This window comes from Macrosteles quadrilineatus, unplaced genomic scaffold (genome assembly GCF_028750875.1).
Source record: "Macrosteles quadrilineatus isolate MER2022 unplaced genomic scaffold, UCM_ALF_1.0 Scaffold_2__2_contigs__length_208266976, whole genome shotgun sequence".
Lineage (NCBI taxonomy): Eukaryota > Metazoa > Arthropoda > Insecta > Hemiptera > Cicadellidae > Macrosteles > Macrosteles quadrilineatus.
This window is the reverse complement of record NW_026542595.1, coordinates 113361687-113381001: the sequence shown is the minus strand read 5'-3', so window position 1 is coordinate 113381001 and position 19315 is coordinate 113361687. Positions and strand designations below refer to the sequence as shown.

At 37.3% G+C, this 19315-nt stretch overlaps 1 protein-coding gene across 1 annotated transcript; it reads left to right on the top strand.

The window, feature by feature from the left end:
- The first annotated feature begins 5391 nt into the window (after positions 1-5391).
- Positions 5392-19156, top strand: LOC128987213 (forkhead box protein N2-like). The gene is made up of 7 exons (XM_054407959.1): positions 5392-5457; positions 8234-8621; positions 9546-9666; positions 15026-15191; positions 16772-16979; positions 17614-17685; positions 18691-19156. The coding sequence occupies exons 1-7, from the start codon at positions 5392-5394 to the stop codon at positions 18855-18857; spliced, it is 1188 nt and encodes a 395-aa protein (XP_054263934.1). The 3' UTR covers positions 18858-19156.
- Positions 19157-19315: the final 159 nt, after the last annotated feature.

Genomic DNA, 19315 nt, shown 5'->3' with positions numbered 1-19315 from the left:
AAACTGAGGCTACTTTATTTTGACCGTTGTCTTAATTTACAAACAGATGCAACAGTCAGACATCGAGTTGGCTTGAAAAATGAATGTATACAGTAATTACTATCAATTATTTATTCAAATCTAGTAATTTTGTTACTTATTATTGTATCTTCACGAGAAGATTTTATACTAGATTGCAATAAAGTGGTGCACTGACGTAATTTTGGTTGATATGATACCCGTGTTGTTATTCAAGTTGTCTATTTTTTATTGATTCTTCGTGATGAAACGATTGATTATATATACCCTAAGATCAATACGTATATGTAGACATATGACGACTTTTGCTTGGGAGATGTATAATCAATGGTAAAACCTTGTTATGTGGTCTGTACTTTCAAAGTTCACTCTGAGGTTTTCCAGTTCTTTAGTACTCAGGCTATTATAGAAGTGGAGCTTTGACCTGCGCCGGTTGCTTTGTGAAACTGAAGAGTATGATAACGACCTGTTGCAGCTACCGATTAAGGTAAAAGCATTAGACTTCTCATCCCATTGTAAATTTTGAAGCACGTTTTTCGTGTCTAGTTCATGTACGTGACACAAAGGCGCTAGTGTCAACGAAACTTTGTTTCTATTATTTTAGCGTTAATTTCTTGATTTGTGCTTTACTGTTTGGTTATATAACTAGGGGACAAGTTATTGTTTATGATTAGATCGTATTATTTGGTTAAACGAGGTTTTAAATGGCTGTAATAAAGGGAAACAAATTGTAAACGAAACACGACCTCTACATAAACCGTACAGAACTAACAATAAAATTGTCTTCAGCTGTTCCATAAGGATGAGAAATCTACTAAGGGAGTATGTTTTATCTATGGTAAAAGTTTAGGAGAACGAAGTCTGGCTAGGTGTTGCAATAGTGATTTTCCTATGAAAAACGAAAAATAAAAGAAAAATTGGATTTTTACAACAGCTTGAACGATTATGATAAAAATTTTAGTATGTTACAGTATGGCCCTTTTAACATGAAACAAAATTGTACACCCCCAATGCTGTAAAAATTGCAGTTCAAAAGTCATTGCAATTTTTATGATTTTACCCATAAAATACCAAAGTTAATTCAAACACCGCTTACACATTATAAAGGGGTATCGACAAGATAATGGGAGAAAGTATGTGTCAGTTTGCTGATACCGTTGATTTGATTTATTTTGAGTTAGCCTTCGCAATTTGTTTAAACTCTTAGGGAAATTAATTTCAAAATTGGTTTGCATGAACTTTTTAAAGGTTTGAAATCTGTTCTATGTTGTGTACTGAGAATGAATGGGAAGGATCATTCGTAAACGAAAGGTCGAAGTTAGATAGGAACAATATGTGGGAATTTAGAATGTCCTCTTAAAAAAATGCAAAACAAAACCAATAGCAAACACATAGTCACACATTGCCATACTTCTCGTCCATAATTACACTGAAATTACGTCACTTTATCTTCGTTTGGAACATATTCCCGCCTTCGCCACCTGCCGGACTACCCAGGCACCCCTAACACCTGTACCACACTGTACCATGCAGCCTTCATTCTTCAGTCCCCTCCTACGTCACTCGCCAGTGCCAGTTGTATTCGCTGTGCGCGCTTCCCCGTTCACTCCCAGAGTTTCTATCAACCATCAAAGGTAAGTGGAGATACTCAGGAAAGATGTACATTGTGTTTATGTAAATTGGTAGAAAAGTAGGTTTACAAATGTGATGGAATATGAGTATTTTTGAGTTTTTACACGATTTTCTTTAAAACCTGTCCAGAGTTTTCAGTGTATAATATTTTTTTATTTTATCTTTCTATCATCACAGCATCTTTAAATTGCCTGAATAACATAATTTTTATCAAAATCAATCTTGTAAAATTAAAAATATAAACTATCTAACATTGAAATCTAGTACTATGAAGTCTCTGGGTATAGAAGTTGCATGAGTTTTTAGGGCCTTTTTTCATACAAAATGTTAATATTTTCTTATATTTACTAAACTGTTTATTTATTTTTAATTGACATTTTTTATGTCCCAAAAAGAAGAGTACTAAAATGTAATCTTTTTAAAACAATTTATTGTTTTTCCACTTCCTAAAATTAAATATGATTGTAATGTTAATTTTTTAATCCTAAGGTTGTAAGTACTGTGTTAGTAAAATAAGTGGTTGGACTGGTTGAATAAGGTGTTCAATAGATTCAATAGAAATTTTTATTAACAATAGAGTTTTAAATACTATGCGTATTAAATTATTGTTGTCACTAAACCTATAAAAAGAGTTAGTGAAATACTTTCTAGTTGTGTTGGCTCTAGTATGACAAAAGGTTTCTAAATTTTGAAATTTTCAAAATAAAATAAAACAATATATGTACCCGTTTGGTTTTGAATATGCATATTCTAATTTCTTTTCGAGCAACCTTTTAATTAAATTTATTTTAATATAAATTTACAAATATGAGTCAGCCAATATATTGCGTTAGGACAATTAGGTAATTTTTCTTATTTAATGTTTTACAAATATAACCACCTAAAAACTTGAAATTAGTCCACTACTTTTGTTTATCAAAATACTTTCGCTTTAATATGTATAAGAAGCTATATTATAATATACGTTTACCGATCTCAGAACACTTTAGGAGACAATTCAGTGCTTGAGCTAAACATATCGTCGGAGACAACAATTAAACGATATAAACAGCTGATGACAAATAACAATAAAACAGCTGATTTAATAGCAAACCTCGTTTTCTGGAGGTCTGGAAAATGTGGAGAAATTAATGTACAAATATGACTTTGCGTAAAGTTCAATGGATCAAACATTAAATTCACTGATTAACCTGCACTTAGTTTACCCTACTATTAATTTCGAATTAGCTGGATACGATTCAACGGTAGCTATAGAATGTTGTAGTGAATTCTTTAACTACTGCGAAGAACTTCGCCGTGTTAAACAAGGTGTTTTAATTGTTTACAATGTGGGAGCAATTTATTTTACAAATTCGTACTGATTTCTTGTTTTGTTTTAAATTCTTTACTTGACGGTTTGCCTCATACAACAGCTGATAATTACGGAACAGATGTTCGTACGAGCGCGGGAGTTTTTCCCGGCGACAACAGGTGATCAAGCCATGGTCCGGTGCCTAGGGTTAGCATATGTTCTGTAGTTACAAACGAACAAAGTGAACGTCAATTTGCTACCAACTACAAGTTATGTTGCCCAGCTGTGAAATAAACAATAAATACACCCCCAATAACGTGAACAGTCAAAATAACTTCTTTAAATAACACATTAACAACTAATACAACTTCAATAAAAACAAGAATGAGGGAAATATTCTTTCTGCTTTTTACCGAAAATAGTGTTATAAAATAATTTATTCAAATTGATAGTAATTAGGGTTAAAGTTTACAGTTACAAGAAAATAGTATCAAATTTCTACCGGTATACTTCGTAATATATTTAAAGTTTCAGTATTAAAAAAATCACAAAATCTGTGTGACCATTTGAATGGTCATAATATAATTTTGTTTTTAACGCGCGCAACGGGGTTCAAAAGGGGTGTGGATACATAATGAAATAATATAGCTCTTTAAATGTCCTGTTAAAACAGTTACACACCCACCATTTATTATCTATATATTAATTTGAAACTGTTTTTCTTTGTGACAGCTAATTTGAGAGAACGGCTGGGCGTAGAAACTCGGTAGAGGTGTCTAAAGAAAGGTCTTGGTCTGTAGATGAGCCATCAAAAGAGAAACATGGTGAATTCCCTTGGGGCTCTGCCCCAGTGGCCCTTAAATTCCCATCCCATGTTATTCTTATGGAGGAAAACGGGGTTTTTGTCACAGCTAATTTGAGAGAACGGCTGGGCGTAGAAACTTGGTAGGGGTCTCTAAAGAAAGCTCTTGGTCTGTAGATGAGCCATCAAAAAGGAACGAAGTAAATTTCCTTGGGGCTCTGCCCCAGAAGCCTTTAAAGTTGCCTCTTCAGATTTGTTTACATTACGACCATATGCATAATTCTACACTACTTTTTAACGAAACAGCTGTTAATTTGAATTGTGATTTATTGAATTTGTCAAAATGAAGTACAGTATTTGCAATGGGGTTTAAAATGGATTTTCTTCTGCATCGTGTCATGTTTTGCAATATAATGTTCTATTACCAAATCAGTGGAAAATATCACAGTAACTCTTAATTATTTATTTTGGAGTTAACTTATATCTATTGTATGGGTTGGTTTCTGCCTTTTTTACCACTTCTTGGAGATTGTACGTAGAACGTAGGTGATGTTGGCATATTGCATCTGTAGACGAAACTTGGGTTGGTGTAGGCCTAATTATTACAATGGAAAAGAGCGAGAAATCCTGCACAGTTTGATTTGGACTAAAAATAAAACTGAATCAACACTGTTCTACATTTATTGAGCAATCATTGAAATAACCGATTTGCAAACAACTGAAACATAGAAAAAGTCATAGAACACAACCAAGTAGAAGAAATAGAAATAATGTTTTTTTTTCATTTATAATCGTTATCATAGACAACCTAATGCGGCTATGAGAGGGGGAAATTTGTAGAAAACACTAAAAAAACAAGATCATCTTTTTGAAAAAAGATAAGATTACAAAAGATTTTGATTATTTCCAACTATTGTGTAGATCGTGAGTATTTCCATAATCTTTGAGTTGCCTGTAATGCTTCGCAATTGCTCGAATTCGAGCAACAGGTACACTAGTAGATGTTAAACTGAATTGTGTTTCATGAGAAATAATAGTTAGTTGTATCATAGCCTAAATGTATACAATTTAGGTTAAGAACATGAATTTTAGAACAAAAACGGTATGGATCATAAACAAATGATGTCACTGGTCCGAATGTTTTCGGATGTTTTCGTCCGAACGTCAGCTGATTCGAGCGTTTTTGTCAGTTCCATTTAAATATTAATAACATCTTGTTTACTTTCGGGCCAGTGACACAATTCGTTTATGTTTATGATACATACAGTTTTTGTTATAATATTCGTGGTCAAGAAACAAGAGGTTAGTTTATGAAAAAAGTAAACACACAATGTAAATAAGCACAAATGCAATAGCAGACGCATATTCAATATGGGATGTGATTAAAAACAACCATTTAAGGTTCGTGCCGTTAAAACGAAATTTATCAAAAACTTATATTTTAACCATGAATTTCTCAACGAAAGGTTTACGGGTTCCTCAAAAGTAGATTTTCCTTACCTTATTATGTAGGTAAAAAATATGGTTGGAGTAAAATTTTCCTGATTGTCTTTCTACAAAATATACATTGATTCGATTGTAACCTATATTATTGTTTTAAATAAGTAAAACAGCTGACATCGCAGTATTTTAAGTAGAATTCTTGGTTATGTATACAAAACGTTTGAAAATATCTAAAGTTGAAGGAAATGTTACGGGGTTCGTCCTCAACAAGGTAAGTCAACTTGTCCACATTTTAACAAACACAACACTAAGTAAAACACAAACTAATAACTTAAACTTTAGTAAACGTTTTTAAGTCCACACACAATTCACATAAAATCCTTCTTTAGTATGTTTGCCCTTCATACTTTAAGATTACTCTAAAATTTCGTACAAAACTTAAACGTTCTTTTTGACTTTGAAGTGTTGATCTCGCCAATGAACAGATCTATTCAATTTGCTTGAAATTGCTTGGATACGCAAACTAAATAAACAAACTATTTGTTGCCATAGGCACTGATCAATATTATTTTCCTAGTTTGTAGCAAATAAAATGTATGCAGACGATTTCATGTACAACAGACGTGCAAGTATTCATATCGTATACTTAGTAGGCTTTTATAAGACGTTTCATGTACCGGAACAGTTTTCCTCAAATACAGAAATGATAACCTTTCAATTCTTTGTGTCATTTACTATATTGTCAGATTTTACGGGTTTTAGTGAAGATTGGTCCAAACCCTGGTCTTGTTTCTATCTAACGTCAAACTTGTGTTAGAAAGCATCATTTGTTAACCCAATGACAAAAGGTCTGGGTCCGGCAACGATCGCAGCCAAAAAGTAAGGTCCATCAAAAATTTCTTTAATTTAATTTTCATTACTTAACCCAACTTTATTGTTTTGACTTAATATTCTCGATGTGATACTATCAAATGAAGCACCGACAATCCCCTATCAGTGGTAAACAGGCAAACAGCCTCTAAATTCTATCTCCTTCACCATGCTGTAATCAAGCTCTCTTTTCTGGTTGGTTAGTGTTTTATGACACTTTTGCCTTCAAATTTAGAGGTCGCTGGTTTGATTCCTATCTATACCGATTCTGAATCTATATAATTCTCTATCAACATAATTAATGGAGGTTAATACAAAAACATCGACGTTGGACAAGACTATGGTTTGTACCTAACTCTTGAAAGGAAACTCTAAATGAATATATTAAACATGTACACGAAAACTCTAGTTATTACGTAACGTAGCATACCTCTTTTCCCTCTCTCGCAAGGATAGTTGTAGTAAGTACCAGGACAATTAATTAATGAACATGTTTGTTGTTTTTAGTTAATTAATCTGTCAAAATACACTAAATACCCCCTGATATATCACAACCGGTTATTTTCTTGACCACTTAAATTCATACTATGTTTGGGATATACAGAAACAACAAACGTGTTTTCCGTTGCCCGTCTCCCCCCGAAGTCCAATTCCACGGTGTTATAGGTTCGGGGGTTGGGTTTGTGTACAATATCAATAACCTTTATCTACACCCGCACCACATTTCACGGTTCACCGCTTCAGAACTTCGCACCTGCCAATGTCCGTAGTCCAGTGGTCCGTGTAAGTGCAGCGTGCACGCTCCGCACGCTTCGAACGCCCGTGTCAGCGATTACTGGCGTTTAACGCTTAATCGTATGGACATTATTATCACGCAACACGACCTATGTTTCCCACGGCTCACCCCAAGGCGGCTCTAATGGGCCGCTCATTTTTAAATGTGTAAATAAAATATCTACAGTATATCTTAAAATGTAGATTTTACTCGGGCGTTTCGAGAGATATGTGACTTAGGATACATATATAGTCTGTATGATGGAACCAGGTCTTCGGACCGGGTCCACCCGGGCCAGTCCCAGGTGGACGGGTCAAGAAACAGGTTTCACCATACTATAGAGGCTACACATAAGCACATCCTGATTTGTAATTGTAGTCATTTTGTAATCAGTTTAAACTTAAACATTCTTATGTCACTTTGAATCCATTCGTGTCATGGGTTTATAAGTGGGTAAAATATACTACCCAGTTATAGTGCTTATGGTGGTAGGTCAGTTATGGTGCTTTCTTACTAAATAGTTAAGTAGGATAGCTTTCCTCTCTACCCCGGTACTGTACTTCTTTACACAATACTTCACACCATGCCTAGAAGTTCTTGGTATTATATCACTTGGAAAATCCATTGGTGATTGGTGGGATTTGAACCCGGGACCTTGGGAACCGAAGTCCCACCATCTACCACTATACCTCCACTTTTCCAGCGGAGTAGAGACAGTTTGATTTCCAACTCTTGACACGCGAGAAACGTTTGGAATTGCACAACTATCACGTGAATTTGTTGACGGAACTCTTGACAGTTTAATTTTAGATTTACAGCAATACAGTGCAGTTCTGATTTATGCGTTATAAATGCGTTACTATTCAGTATTAATCGACTAAACCTGCAAAAAAAAAACACAGAGTGAATTCTGGGTGGCTCGCTAAAAATTGATTAATTTTAAGGACTACTCGTTAATATCGAAAAATCGTTATAATTTATTCGTCGAGTGGCAGGGTGCTTGGCGTGCAAAGTTTCAAGTTTGTCTGGACGGTTCTGGGAGTTTGAAACAATTGATCTGACCTAACGTTCATTCATCGGTTTCTGTAAACTTTAAACTTAATCTGGGTAGAACGTAGAAATATTTACAAATTGTTATGACTATAAGCCACGAACGATGACCACAAAGATGGTGACAAGTGCCATTTGAACACTAACAGAAAACTATAGTCTATATGCTGAAACATGTATCTTGATCCTCCGTCTACGTGGGACTGGCTCGGGTCTCAAACCATTGTCCAGTCCTCAGTTAGACGGAGAGACAGGTGACAGGTACCATAATACAAACTATAGCCTTGCGAAACTGACTCTCCATTGTATCCCGTAACATCATTTTAATCATAATCTTGTAACTCTTTTCCAGAACCACGGTGGATGGGTAAGAATGATCGGACCTGTGAAGGACTTCCCGTCGCACCCGAGGTCGCTGCTGAAGCGAAAACACCCAGGGGACTCCGCCCCCGTGGCCAAGCGGGCCGCTCCCGCCCCCAGCCTCCCGGAGGTGGTGGACATCTCGGACGTCTGCAGCTATGAGACCATCAGCGACTACATCCAGCTGTTCGGAGACGAGGAGGTTGGGGCGGAGTCCCAAGGAAGCCCGGCCAGTCTGGAGTCGGGGTATCATACCTCGGGTCCTCAGGACGCTGACGATGAAGACTCCAACCTCTCGTGGCTGCTCAACTTCAAAGTGTCCTCCCTCTTTGACGCCCCCGAAGACAAACCACCGCCCAAGAAAGATGACTCTTGCAAATGTACGTGTTTTCATTATATTAGTTGTAGGAAGTATTTTACTTTGTAATTACCCAAGATCTGGCATAGGTTCATTGTGAATGTTAGCCCCCGGATTGCCGAGTAATATCTAAATAGGTTTAACTAGATGGGACAATCCATAAGATTTCAGAAGCAAATAGTTTCGACTCCTACATGGAGCCATCATCAGGTGGATTTTTATTTTCTTCACGCGAAAAACGTGCACCGACCACGTCTTGACCCAAACTCAGCCGGGTTATCGTCGTTATTAACTTATCAGTTACCATAAATGTACAGTGTACCTGTGTGTCTAATTTTTTAAATGTTTATTTTTATTTGCATTGAATTTGGCGATCTTCCTTATTTGATGAAAATAAAAAACGTTCTTGTACCGCCTTTTGGTTCTATGTAGGAGCCGAAAACTAGTTTCTGTAATAGCAGAGATTACCTTATAGACGGTATGCTATTCTAGACTTTTTTTCAAATACTGACATATGTCTATGGACATATGTTTGGACTTGTTACACTCACTTCCCATGTTTTCCTATGAAAGGTTGAAACGGAAAAGCACACTAATGGGATTCTAACTCTGCTTGAAATTATTGTCAAGAAGATTTTCTATCAAGAGTCTTTTAGTTGAGGTTCTATGTATTCACAAACAACTATTCCAAATTTGTAAAAGAAGGTCTACAGTTTTGTAGTTAGTTGGAAAGTTTCACAGTTTAACTTTTGTTTTGTTGTTTAACTTTTGTGGAAATACTGACCACGTTTTGGAAGAGTTGCAGCACGAGGGAAATGTGTACTTCACGATCAAACCCATAGTCTATAGCTCATTAAATTACCTTTTCCATTTGAAGTAGTATCATAATCTTAAATTTAGAATGGAGCAATAACGAATTTAATCAAAGTATAATGTTTCTGCCCAGGTTCCTGCGCCCTCTACCAGAAACCGGCCGGAAAACCTCCTTACACGTACACCGAACTGATCGAGAAGGCTTTGAAGGAACAGGGAGAATTGACAGTCTCCGGGATATACAGTTGGATATCGTAAGTAAACTCTATCTATAGTCTGTATGATATAACCTGTCTCCTGACCTTCCGTTTACCTGGGACTAGTCCACGGCTTAAACCATTATTCAGTCCCCATGTAGACGGAGGGTCAGAAGGTTCCATCATACAGACGACAGACAATACATCGCATGCAGTCCTGTGTTGTACAAGCAGCTTGACAACATTATTGTTAAAGATCGATAAAAACCCTAATCTCCAATTTAATGCATCTAAGAATCTTCGATTTTAAATCTGGTAGCTTTAAGACTCAACTTTCTATCCTTGAATTTTGTTTCTCCAATCTTAAATCTTATAAATCGGATCTACCTTACATCAAACTCGTTATACCGATTAATTTTATTAACAGGTTCAACACCGTCACACAGCTCTAGTTTGTTTTTAGTTTGGGCCCGGTAACGTTTTTGTGTTGTTTTGATGTCACACGTTTTCTTACTTAAGAGTAAAAGTTACATGGTGAGTTTTACTATTCCAGTCAAAAAGAGTACAACATACTACAGTAAGAGAGACAAAGAGAGACAAAACAGTAATGTTCAAGTATAGGCTACATATTATTGAGGTAGGAATACAGTAGTTAGTTATAGTCTGTATGATGGATCCTGTCTCCGGACTCTCCGTCTACTTGGGGACTTCCCAATTGTTTAAGACCTGGACTAGTCCCAGGTAAACGGATGGTCAGGAGACAAGATCTATACTACAGACTGTAGTAAACACAGGGGTGGCTCCAGGAATATTTTTTTGGGTAGGCCTGACAAGGATACGCTTACAAGAGAAGACTTTGACCACTAAAAGCGTAACCAGGCTTAAAAGATCTGATCCATGATGATAAGCAAATGAGCATGTTTAATCTTTGATTCTAGTTTAACCTACAAAACGTTAATTTCAAAATCCACCCATAATCTACCCAAAGTGAACGTCTACGTAACGTCCTGTAAAAAAGTTCTTCAGTGATTTAAAGTGATTGTTTCAAATCACTCCAGTTTTCAACACAAAATATAAGATTGCTATGTCGAAATCTTATCGCGATACAGTTAAAGGACCCCTATAAATCTGGTATCTCAAGCTGGGGTTGTTTATAAACACCGCCGAAGCGAGGGGGGAGGTTGGTACCGCTCGGTGCCTGGCTCGCTATCGACCTCCGGACCTCCGAGTCGATACATCCTCCGAGGAAACTGCAGATCATTCCAAGAACTCCACTACTATAGTCTGTATGATGGAACCTGTCTCCTGGCCGTCTGGGACTTACCCGGGTCGAAAGTCGTTGGCCAAACTTCAGGAGAGGTTAGGAGACAGTTTACATCATACCACAGAAAACAGAGATAATACATAGTCCTACTGTAGAGATGGGAACTACTGTTAAAATAATACTCAAACAAGTTCCTTATCTTTTCGGTAATAGGTGGAAGCATACGATTATTTTTGTTAACTGTTACTTCCTCAGTACGTTTCATCCGGTTTCTGTTAAGAACACACATTCCCGTTATTTCACTAGCTCGTTCTAATAGTTAAGACGGCGCGACGTTATAAAAGTACTAAGGTGTTAGTAATCTATTACCAAGATACTATTATTTCGTATTATTAGGAAAGATATTATCAGCATTTATTTCAAGCGCGACTTCAAAGAGAACAGAATACATTACAAAAATAATAGGGTATTATCAATAACCTATTACTAAGGTTATATGTGATACTTTAGCACTGGTTTTATTTATCCAGATACGTTAAATAACGCTCACCCCTAGCACTCGATATCAGAACATCTCTCTGCACGGTGTTTCAACAAAAATTGAAACCTGAACTTTAGTGTGTAAGGGATGTTTGGTTATATGACTAGGAGCTATTGTTTATGATAAGATCGTTTTGTTTGGACAAACGAGGAGTTCAAGGTTTCGCTGTGACACCAGAAGACAAAAATTTCACCGCGACCGTAGGGAAGCTGATGATTTCGCCGATACAACGAGAGAAGTTTTCGATTTTGCCGCAATCGCAGGAGATATATATCTATTATATTATTAAATCTATGAGGTCCCATTTGTGGTCATCGTTTAAGGCTATTAAACAAAAAAAATATGTAAGCATATGGTACGTTAAAATAAAGCTTAGAGTGTGTAGATTTGCCGAAAATTATTGGTATGATCGAATTCCGTAAGGCCTCTGTCCTACAGGCAGATTTCCTCAGAAGGAAGGCCAACTTTACATGGTTTCAAAGTTTACATGATTTAATTCATTAGATTACAAACAGCTGGTTAATGCAACTAACAGATGATTGTTTATTTATGTTTCGTTTACTGAAGTGGCGCGGTAAATTTACATTTTCAGCCATTGTATGAAAGCTAGTGCTTCGAGGTTTTTGAAAGACAATACGTGGGTCTATGCGATGATGAAAGAACGGCCTGTTGGTCGTCCAAGAGGTGGACACCGCACTTTAGGTCGTCGAAAAAGAGATCGAATCCGTTATCTATCATTCCTACCAAATCCAGTAAGGTACGGAGGTCCCACTGCTTTTATTATTGCTTCTAATGAAAATTTCTCGAAACTGGGTACTTTCAATGAATAATGTAGACAATGATGCACACTGCATTATAAATATTAGAAATTAGGAAATCACCATACACTTTGTTGTTCAGAGTGAGGTTTCTTTGTGTCCTATCTTTGGTCACCCCATCTTTATACGCTCTTTCTTCTAAGCATATTTCTTTAACTGGTAAAATTTTGCCAGTCTTAAACTCCGTCATTTGAAAAGCTTCAGTGATTATTTTGCAAGCTAATATCTAAATCAATGTCTTTGGAAATTACATATGGAATTTTAAATACATCTTCGACATTTTCCGCATTTTTTACTGTGTTGAAGAATTGCATCCACTGCATCGCTGAGAAATTACTGCTGACCTCTAGGCGTCGCGTCTCACGTCACCCGGTGAACTACAAACGGCAAACTTTATTGTAGCATGAGTTAGGCATACTACTGCAAAAACTAGAGGTAGTAACTCTTACAGACACAACAACCGTGAACTAGGCACTACACGTCCACGTTAATGCTGTAGTCAATTTTAAACAAAAAAAAGCTTAAATCAATTGCGCTATGCATAGAGTATGGTCTTGTAAATTGCCACCTTCTTTCTTACACAAGATTTGTAATCACCGTAAACTAAAAGTGAAACTCATTCATAATTATTGATGCCCCGATAACTATCATACTATGAAACAACGAAACATAATAAAAATTGTCGGCTCATTTTGACTGTGTCGTAGGTCATGTAATGTCACTTGATGTAGCCTATAATTTATCTAGGAAACCGTAACGTTGTATCGGGACTACGTTAGCCTATAAAACTTTCGGTTTTGATCAACTATCGTTGACTACACTAACAACTACCTAATCAAACACCGAATTTGCGTGGTGCTTAAAATCAATCAGCGAAGACGGGAAAGTGTTCGTCAGTCAAAACGTGATTGTTGGTATCCTAAAACAAAACATAACCTTTCTTACAACAATCAAAACACATTATTTGTCCAGTAGTGCCTCACGATTTAATTTGATCGGGAGAGACGGGGAAGCCACTTTTCGTATAGTCAATGATTCGTGGTAATATATGGTGGTGTACCAAAACATTTGCCCAGTAGTGCCCCACAATCTAACTTGATCTGCAAACAGGGGAACCACTTTTCGTATAGGCAATGATTGGGGATAATGTGGTGGTGTACCAACAAAACAAAACATAACCTTTCTTACAACAATCAAATCGTCTCGTTTGCCCACCAGTCCCACACTCCCCTCGGGTCTCATCAGCCAATTACACTGCGGCCCAAACTGGGGTGTTTTGACAGGTATTTTATAAAATACAAACGAGCGTGGCGCATGTTATGATCGGCCATGGTCTGGGGAGTGTCAGCCGGCGCTTGGCACCGTTCACCTGTCCCCACGCACCGGATATTGCGATTTTGTCTCGTTCGGTCACGTGTTTATGCAATTGTCTATCCAGAAGTGTGGAGAAGGGCGACGTAGGGGTCTGAATAGGCTGATCGATAGGGTTTTAGGATATTTTGATATTGTCGGTAGGATGGAAATGGGTCTGTAGTTTGCTTGAAGTTTTTTCTCGCCTACGTGAGAAGTAGTTTGCTAACAAAGCTATCTATTAAAAGTATAAAGTATTTAAGTATTCTACACTATTTGACAATGGAAACCCTGCCAGTTTTTTAAAATTACGGTAGTGGAAACCCCTTTCTACTCACATCCACATGATCTTCTATTGTTCTGTAAATCAAAATTGTTACCCGATATTACGTCACTATATCAAAGAAGCAATGATGTTTATAATGCTCCATATTTGATATTTATAAACTTGACATAACGTAATTGTAGCCAAGCTGTAAATGTTGTGTTATAATTATCATAAATAATCATATTTAATCAATGCTGTAGTCTATGTACCACTTACCTTGTATTCTGTGGATATTTATTCAAAAAGTGTGAACCAGCGCCTCACTGAATAAGATCATGAATTCAATCCTGCTCCCATACAATATTGTTCAAGCCTGCCCCTTAGAATTCATAAACAGCAAACTTGATTTGGTAGTTTGTTCCATGCCTAAACCAAATTTCGATGGCTTAAACTCTGTTAATGTTCCTGGTTGAAGTACTGTACTTGAGCAGTATGCAGTAGGTTTCCATAGATGGCTAAAGGGGCAAAACCTCCCCTATTGGACCCTGGAAAAATAAATTTAAAATAAAAACTACACCTAATTCATGTGAAAATGTGTATTAGTTCTAGTTTGAACAGCAAAACTAAAACAATATGGTTGATGATGTAGCCAAAGCCTACAATGTGTTTTAAAATTCGGGCATGCGATCATCATAGTTTGATTAAAAATATTTTTTGCTTTCCCAGTTTCAAGAGCTTGAATTATATTAGATTTATCTTTGTTTTTGTTGCCTGTGTTCTTGTAGGTAAGATCATAGACACTTTTTGTCTATGGTAAGATGTTTGTGTCACCCTATCCATTTTACACATCGAGTGAAATCTTCAGGGGCTTCTTAAATACATTTTCTAATCATTCACAATGTCCTCTGTTTCATTAATGGATTGGGAGTGTTGGCATTTGACTTCTTACCTACAAGAACTCAGGGTTTAACGGCAAAAAACAAAGGTTTTGGACACAGGTCTAGACTTAAAAATTGGCTACAAAAAGTCACAAATCGGCTTTAAAATTACCAAATTTTATTGGGGACAACCCCCCAGACCTCCTTCCTTTCTTGGGGGTCCCCAGGGTAGCCGTTCTTGACAAGGTCCTAGAACCACCAGCACTAAATCTGAATGATACCCAGTTAATGTTCCAGGGCGAAATACCCTTACTACAGTCCAAGTGATGACAGATGGAAAAACTCAGTCCGTCACAACCTCAGCATCAACCCACACTTCCGTAAAGGCATTAAGTCACGTCACGGCGCCGGGCATCTGTGGACACTAAGCAACGAAGGCGTCTCACCACCACCTGAATCTTGGGTAGGTCCCTCTAATGTCTGACCTTAAGTAGGCTACTCTTAGGTAGATCACTCCATTTTCTGACTCATGGGTATAGGTAAATCTCCACCTTGCCTGATCTTGGGTTAAGGCAAGAATGAGTGAGGGATGAATGTTGAAGGGATGGGATGATAATATATTCTACACTCACCCTTCATTTGGGTTAAGTGGCGTCCCATCAATTGATAATGATAACTTTTCAAACAGTACTGTAGCCAAGGCCATTTATCAAAAGCCCAATGATGAACAGTGGCGTAGCCAGGATTCTGCTTTGGGGGGGGCCCGATCCGGGGGGTCGGGGGGGCATGGAATACCCCCCAGGACCGAAGGGGGGTCCGGGGGTCCTCCCCCTGGAAAAATTTTGGTATTTTATGGTGATAAATTGCAGTTTACAACACCTCTGGAGGCTCTAAAGTAGAGAATAATATTGGTGTATTACTACTAAAAATTAGTTTTTTACTGTTCTGAAATCTAAACAAGTTGCCTAAACTACTATTAATCTGCGTGACGTAATTTTAATAAAATAAATCAAGCTAATAAAACTGCACTCAACTTATAGAATAAAGCATACTAATGGTCGTCCAGTGATCGAAAACTCGACCAAAAATATGTAATGTACACGCAATGACTATTGGATACTGAAGTAGACACTATATGTACCAGCTGTCGTCATTTTTTTTAATTATAAAACATTGTACAGAAGACCCTATATAATCGGCACTGTACCACTCCGGCACTCCAGTAATCCGGCGTCTTTTGGCGGGAGGTCTTCCGTGGTCGCGGCAAAATTCTGATTATCTCCCGCGGCCGTGTAGATATCATCATTCTCTCCCGCGGTCACGGAAACGCCATCGTCGTCTTGTGTGATCGCGGAAAATCATGAACATCTCCCGTGGTCATGTAGGCCTAGACATTATCGTGGTCTTTCACGGTCGCGGCGAAGATTTTATCATTTCCCGCGGCCATGTAAACATCATTGTCTACTCCCGCAGTCACAGAAACGTCATCGTCGACTTGCGCGATCGCGGCAAAATCATAAACATCTCCCACGGTCACGGAAACGTCATCGTCGTCATGCGCGATCGCGTCAAAATCACGAACATCTCCCGCGGCCGTACACGTTATCATCGTTTCCCTCGATTACGGAAACGTCATCGTCGTCACTCCCGATCGCGGCAATAGCGGTTTCCGATCGCGCGATCTTCGGAGACGTGTTTTAATTGCATTTTAAGTGTTTTTATTGATAACATTCCAGTAATCCGGCATTTTATACAATAACAACACGTATTGTGTAGTGTGTACGCACCCATTTGAGTGTTTCTAGAACGCGCATTGCAACGCTCCCGTGTGCTGTGTGTACAGGGTAACTAAAAAAAAAAAAAAAAAATTCGGGGGGGGCCCGGCCCCCTTGGGCCCCCTCCCTGGATACGCCACTGATGATGAAAGACAGCTGGGTTTTAACATCAAGTGCTAATCTTAAAACTTAAAACTAACGTTTCTACAAAAGATTATCTGATTACCCTTTGCTATTGCATCTGACCAGCTTTTATTTGACATTTCAGAAAAGACACTCACAAGCCGAAGAAGTTGATCGGAAGCCTCCAGAAGTTGAGTGTATGGACGAGGCGGCCATTGCTGCGGCGAGCATCATGGAACCTGTAGAGACTGATGAGACGGGCACGCCGCTTACACGAGTGGCGGAGGAGATACTGAGTGGAGTCAAGCGGCGAGTGGAGGTTCAATACCTCGTCAACGACCACAACACAAACGGTGAGTGCGGAGAATGTATCACAGACCCTAACCCACAGAGAAGTAAAGTACAGGAAACTTGTTTGTGGGACGACCGTGCGCTTTCAGCTCTAGTTTGGTGTGACGTACCAATATACTTGTGACGAGGAAGGAAGAGCCTGAGCGGCGAGCACTGTGCAGAAGTTCCTATTGCACAGTGCACAGGGTCTTCCTCCAGCGTGAGCGTTGTAGCTTGTGATGGCGAGGAGGAAAAGCGTGATAAACTGACCTAAATCTCACAATGGAATGTATTGTGTATCATCAACATTATGATAATCTGAACAAAGTCATAATTACATCCAGGTTTAGGGTAAATCAGTGATAAATGATTCCAACTTTTATCATGAACACAAGAAACACATCTTTTGCTTTGCTGAGATTGGATTACCGTAGTGCAAGCTTCGATATGTCAATAAAATGAACTTGTATTAATTCCAATAAACACTTAATTCCACAGTACTAGTATTGACATTTTGTGTGCTTAAACGAAAACACAATCTTTTACTGCCCAATTGTGACAAGCAAAGTCTAAAGTTTATGTTCTGTTCCACCATTAATTTTGAAACATGTTTTGGTATTGTACAATTTGTTTTTAATTTGTAAAATTTATTTTCAGGTATAAAATCTGACCCTGACCGCGCCTTTGTTGTCCTACCTCCATCCTGGTCTTCCCTCCTATATTCTCCAGGTTATCTTCTTTGTAATCTTACTGTTAATAGAACATAAAATATAATCCTAGAGTGTTAAGTAGTTTGTTCTCTGTTTGGCGATTGTCTTCCCAATCAATTAATTTGATTTTACTCATGCCTTCTTAACTTTCACGATTAAATCAAGTTATTCACTTGGAAAGGTTTTAAAATCTCCAAGTGATGATCAGGAAAACTATTCTAAACGTTTTACATTTTAAATAAAAATATAAAGTATAAAAATATTTATTTTATTACCACATATTCTTTTATTACAAGTATTTAAGATACCTGTTAACGAAAATGAGGATTAATTGGTTAATTTAATTTGGAGTTTTGGCTTTCTTGTTTTAACACAAAGAATATTTATATTCATATACTAAAGAAAACAAACATAATCATAATCAGTTAAAATATTGTAACTACAATTCTCATGAACATTTGCACAAGCAAGTATAAAACAGGTTTGATTAGTTTAACATGTTTTAAAATACTTTAAACTTTTATTTTCAAAAGATGAGGAAACAAAAACTAAAAATAGTTACAGTTAATAGGTAATGAATAATCTGTTGTATTAAAGGGGTAAATATTATGAATGTAAATTTCAGAGTTTACCTATCTAATAACAATCCATATGCCTTGGACTCCTTTTATGCCAATCTTTGCTCCTTTTTCTGTTGAAATTTTATTGACAGAATGCTGACAAGTTTTTTCAGGGAAACTAAAGCACTATATCAATCCGTCCTGGCGATGGCAATAGATAGATGGGTAGAGTCTACCGCCGCTGGGACCGATTAGTTTATGATAGCGCTATCGTTGTTTATTTCGTATTATATCCTTGTTTTCGTTGTGTTTTATATATTTATTTTTATGTTTTAACATGTTGCATACTTAGACAATGTTGTGCTTTCAATGAAAATAGTCAGCACTTGATGGAAATTAGGACTACAGACATATATTTGTCAATAATCTCTTCTCCTAACAGATGTTTGGAAATTCTGTTGCAGAATTCCTCAACCCTGTATCGAAGGAGGAGATAGTGTCAGAGTCGGGTTTGGACACCGAACATTGCGACGCAACGAGTTCTCTCCTCTCGGACCTCAACACGGAGCTTCATCTCCCGGACAACCTCTTCAGCGATGAGCTCGCTTTCTCCTGCTACTCACAACTCTGACCGAGTCTGCCGCAAACTCGCTCTTTCATCTAGTCAGATTTTTTTATCGCTTTAGATTTCCTAGTGCCGATAGAACATAGTTTGTCGTTGCTTTAGCGACCTTTTTTCAGTGAATTTATATGGTGGAATTTGAAGTCCGTCGTTTTTGTGTATATATTCCAACGTAACTTTTAGACTGTAAAATATCAAAAGTATTTTAGGAATTTTTAGAACTGTATAGTTTGACTGTTTGTGTGTTTTGTATGTGAAGTCCGTCCAAGGTTTGTCATTATTTTGAAATAAAAAGTGTTAAAATCCAATTATTTATTTTCATTGAAGTTTCAATTATTGCTTTTCCTTTGATTTAAAAGTTTAATAATAGATTATATGGTTACAGTAATTGATTAACTTTTGTAATTACAAAATATATTATTCTTTGCATTGTATTTAACAAATATTATTCACTTTAGATAGTGAAG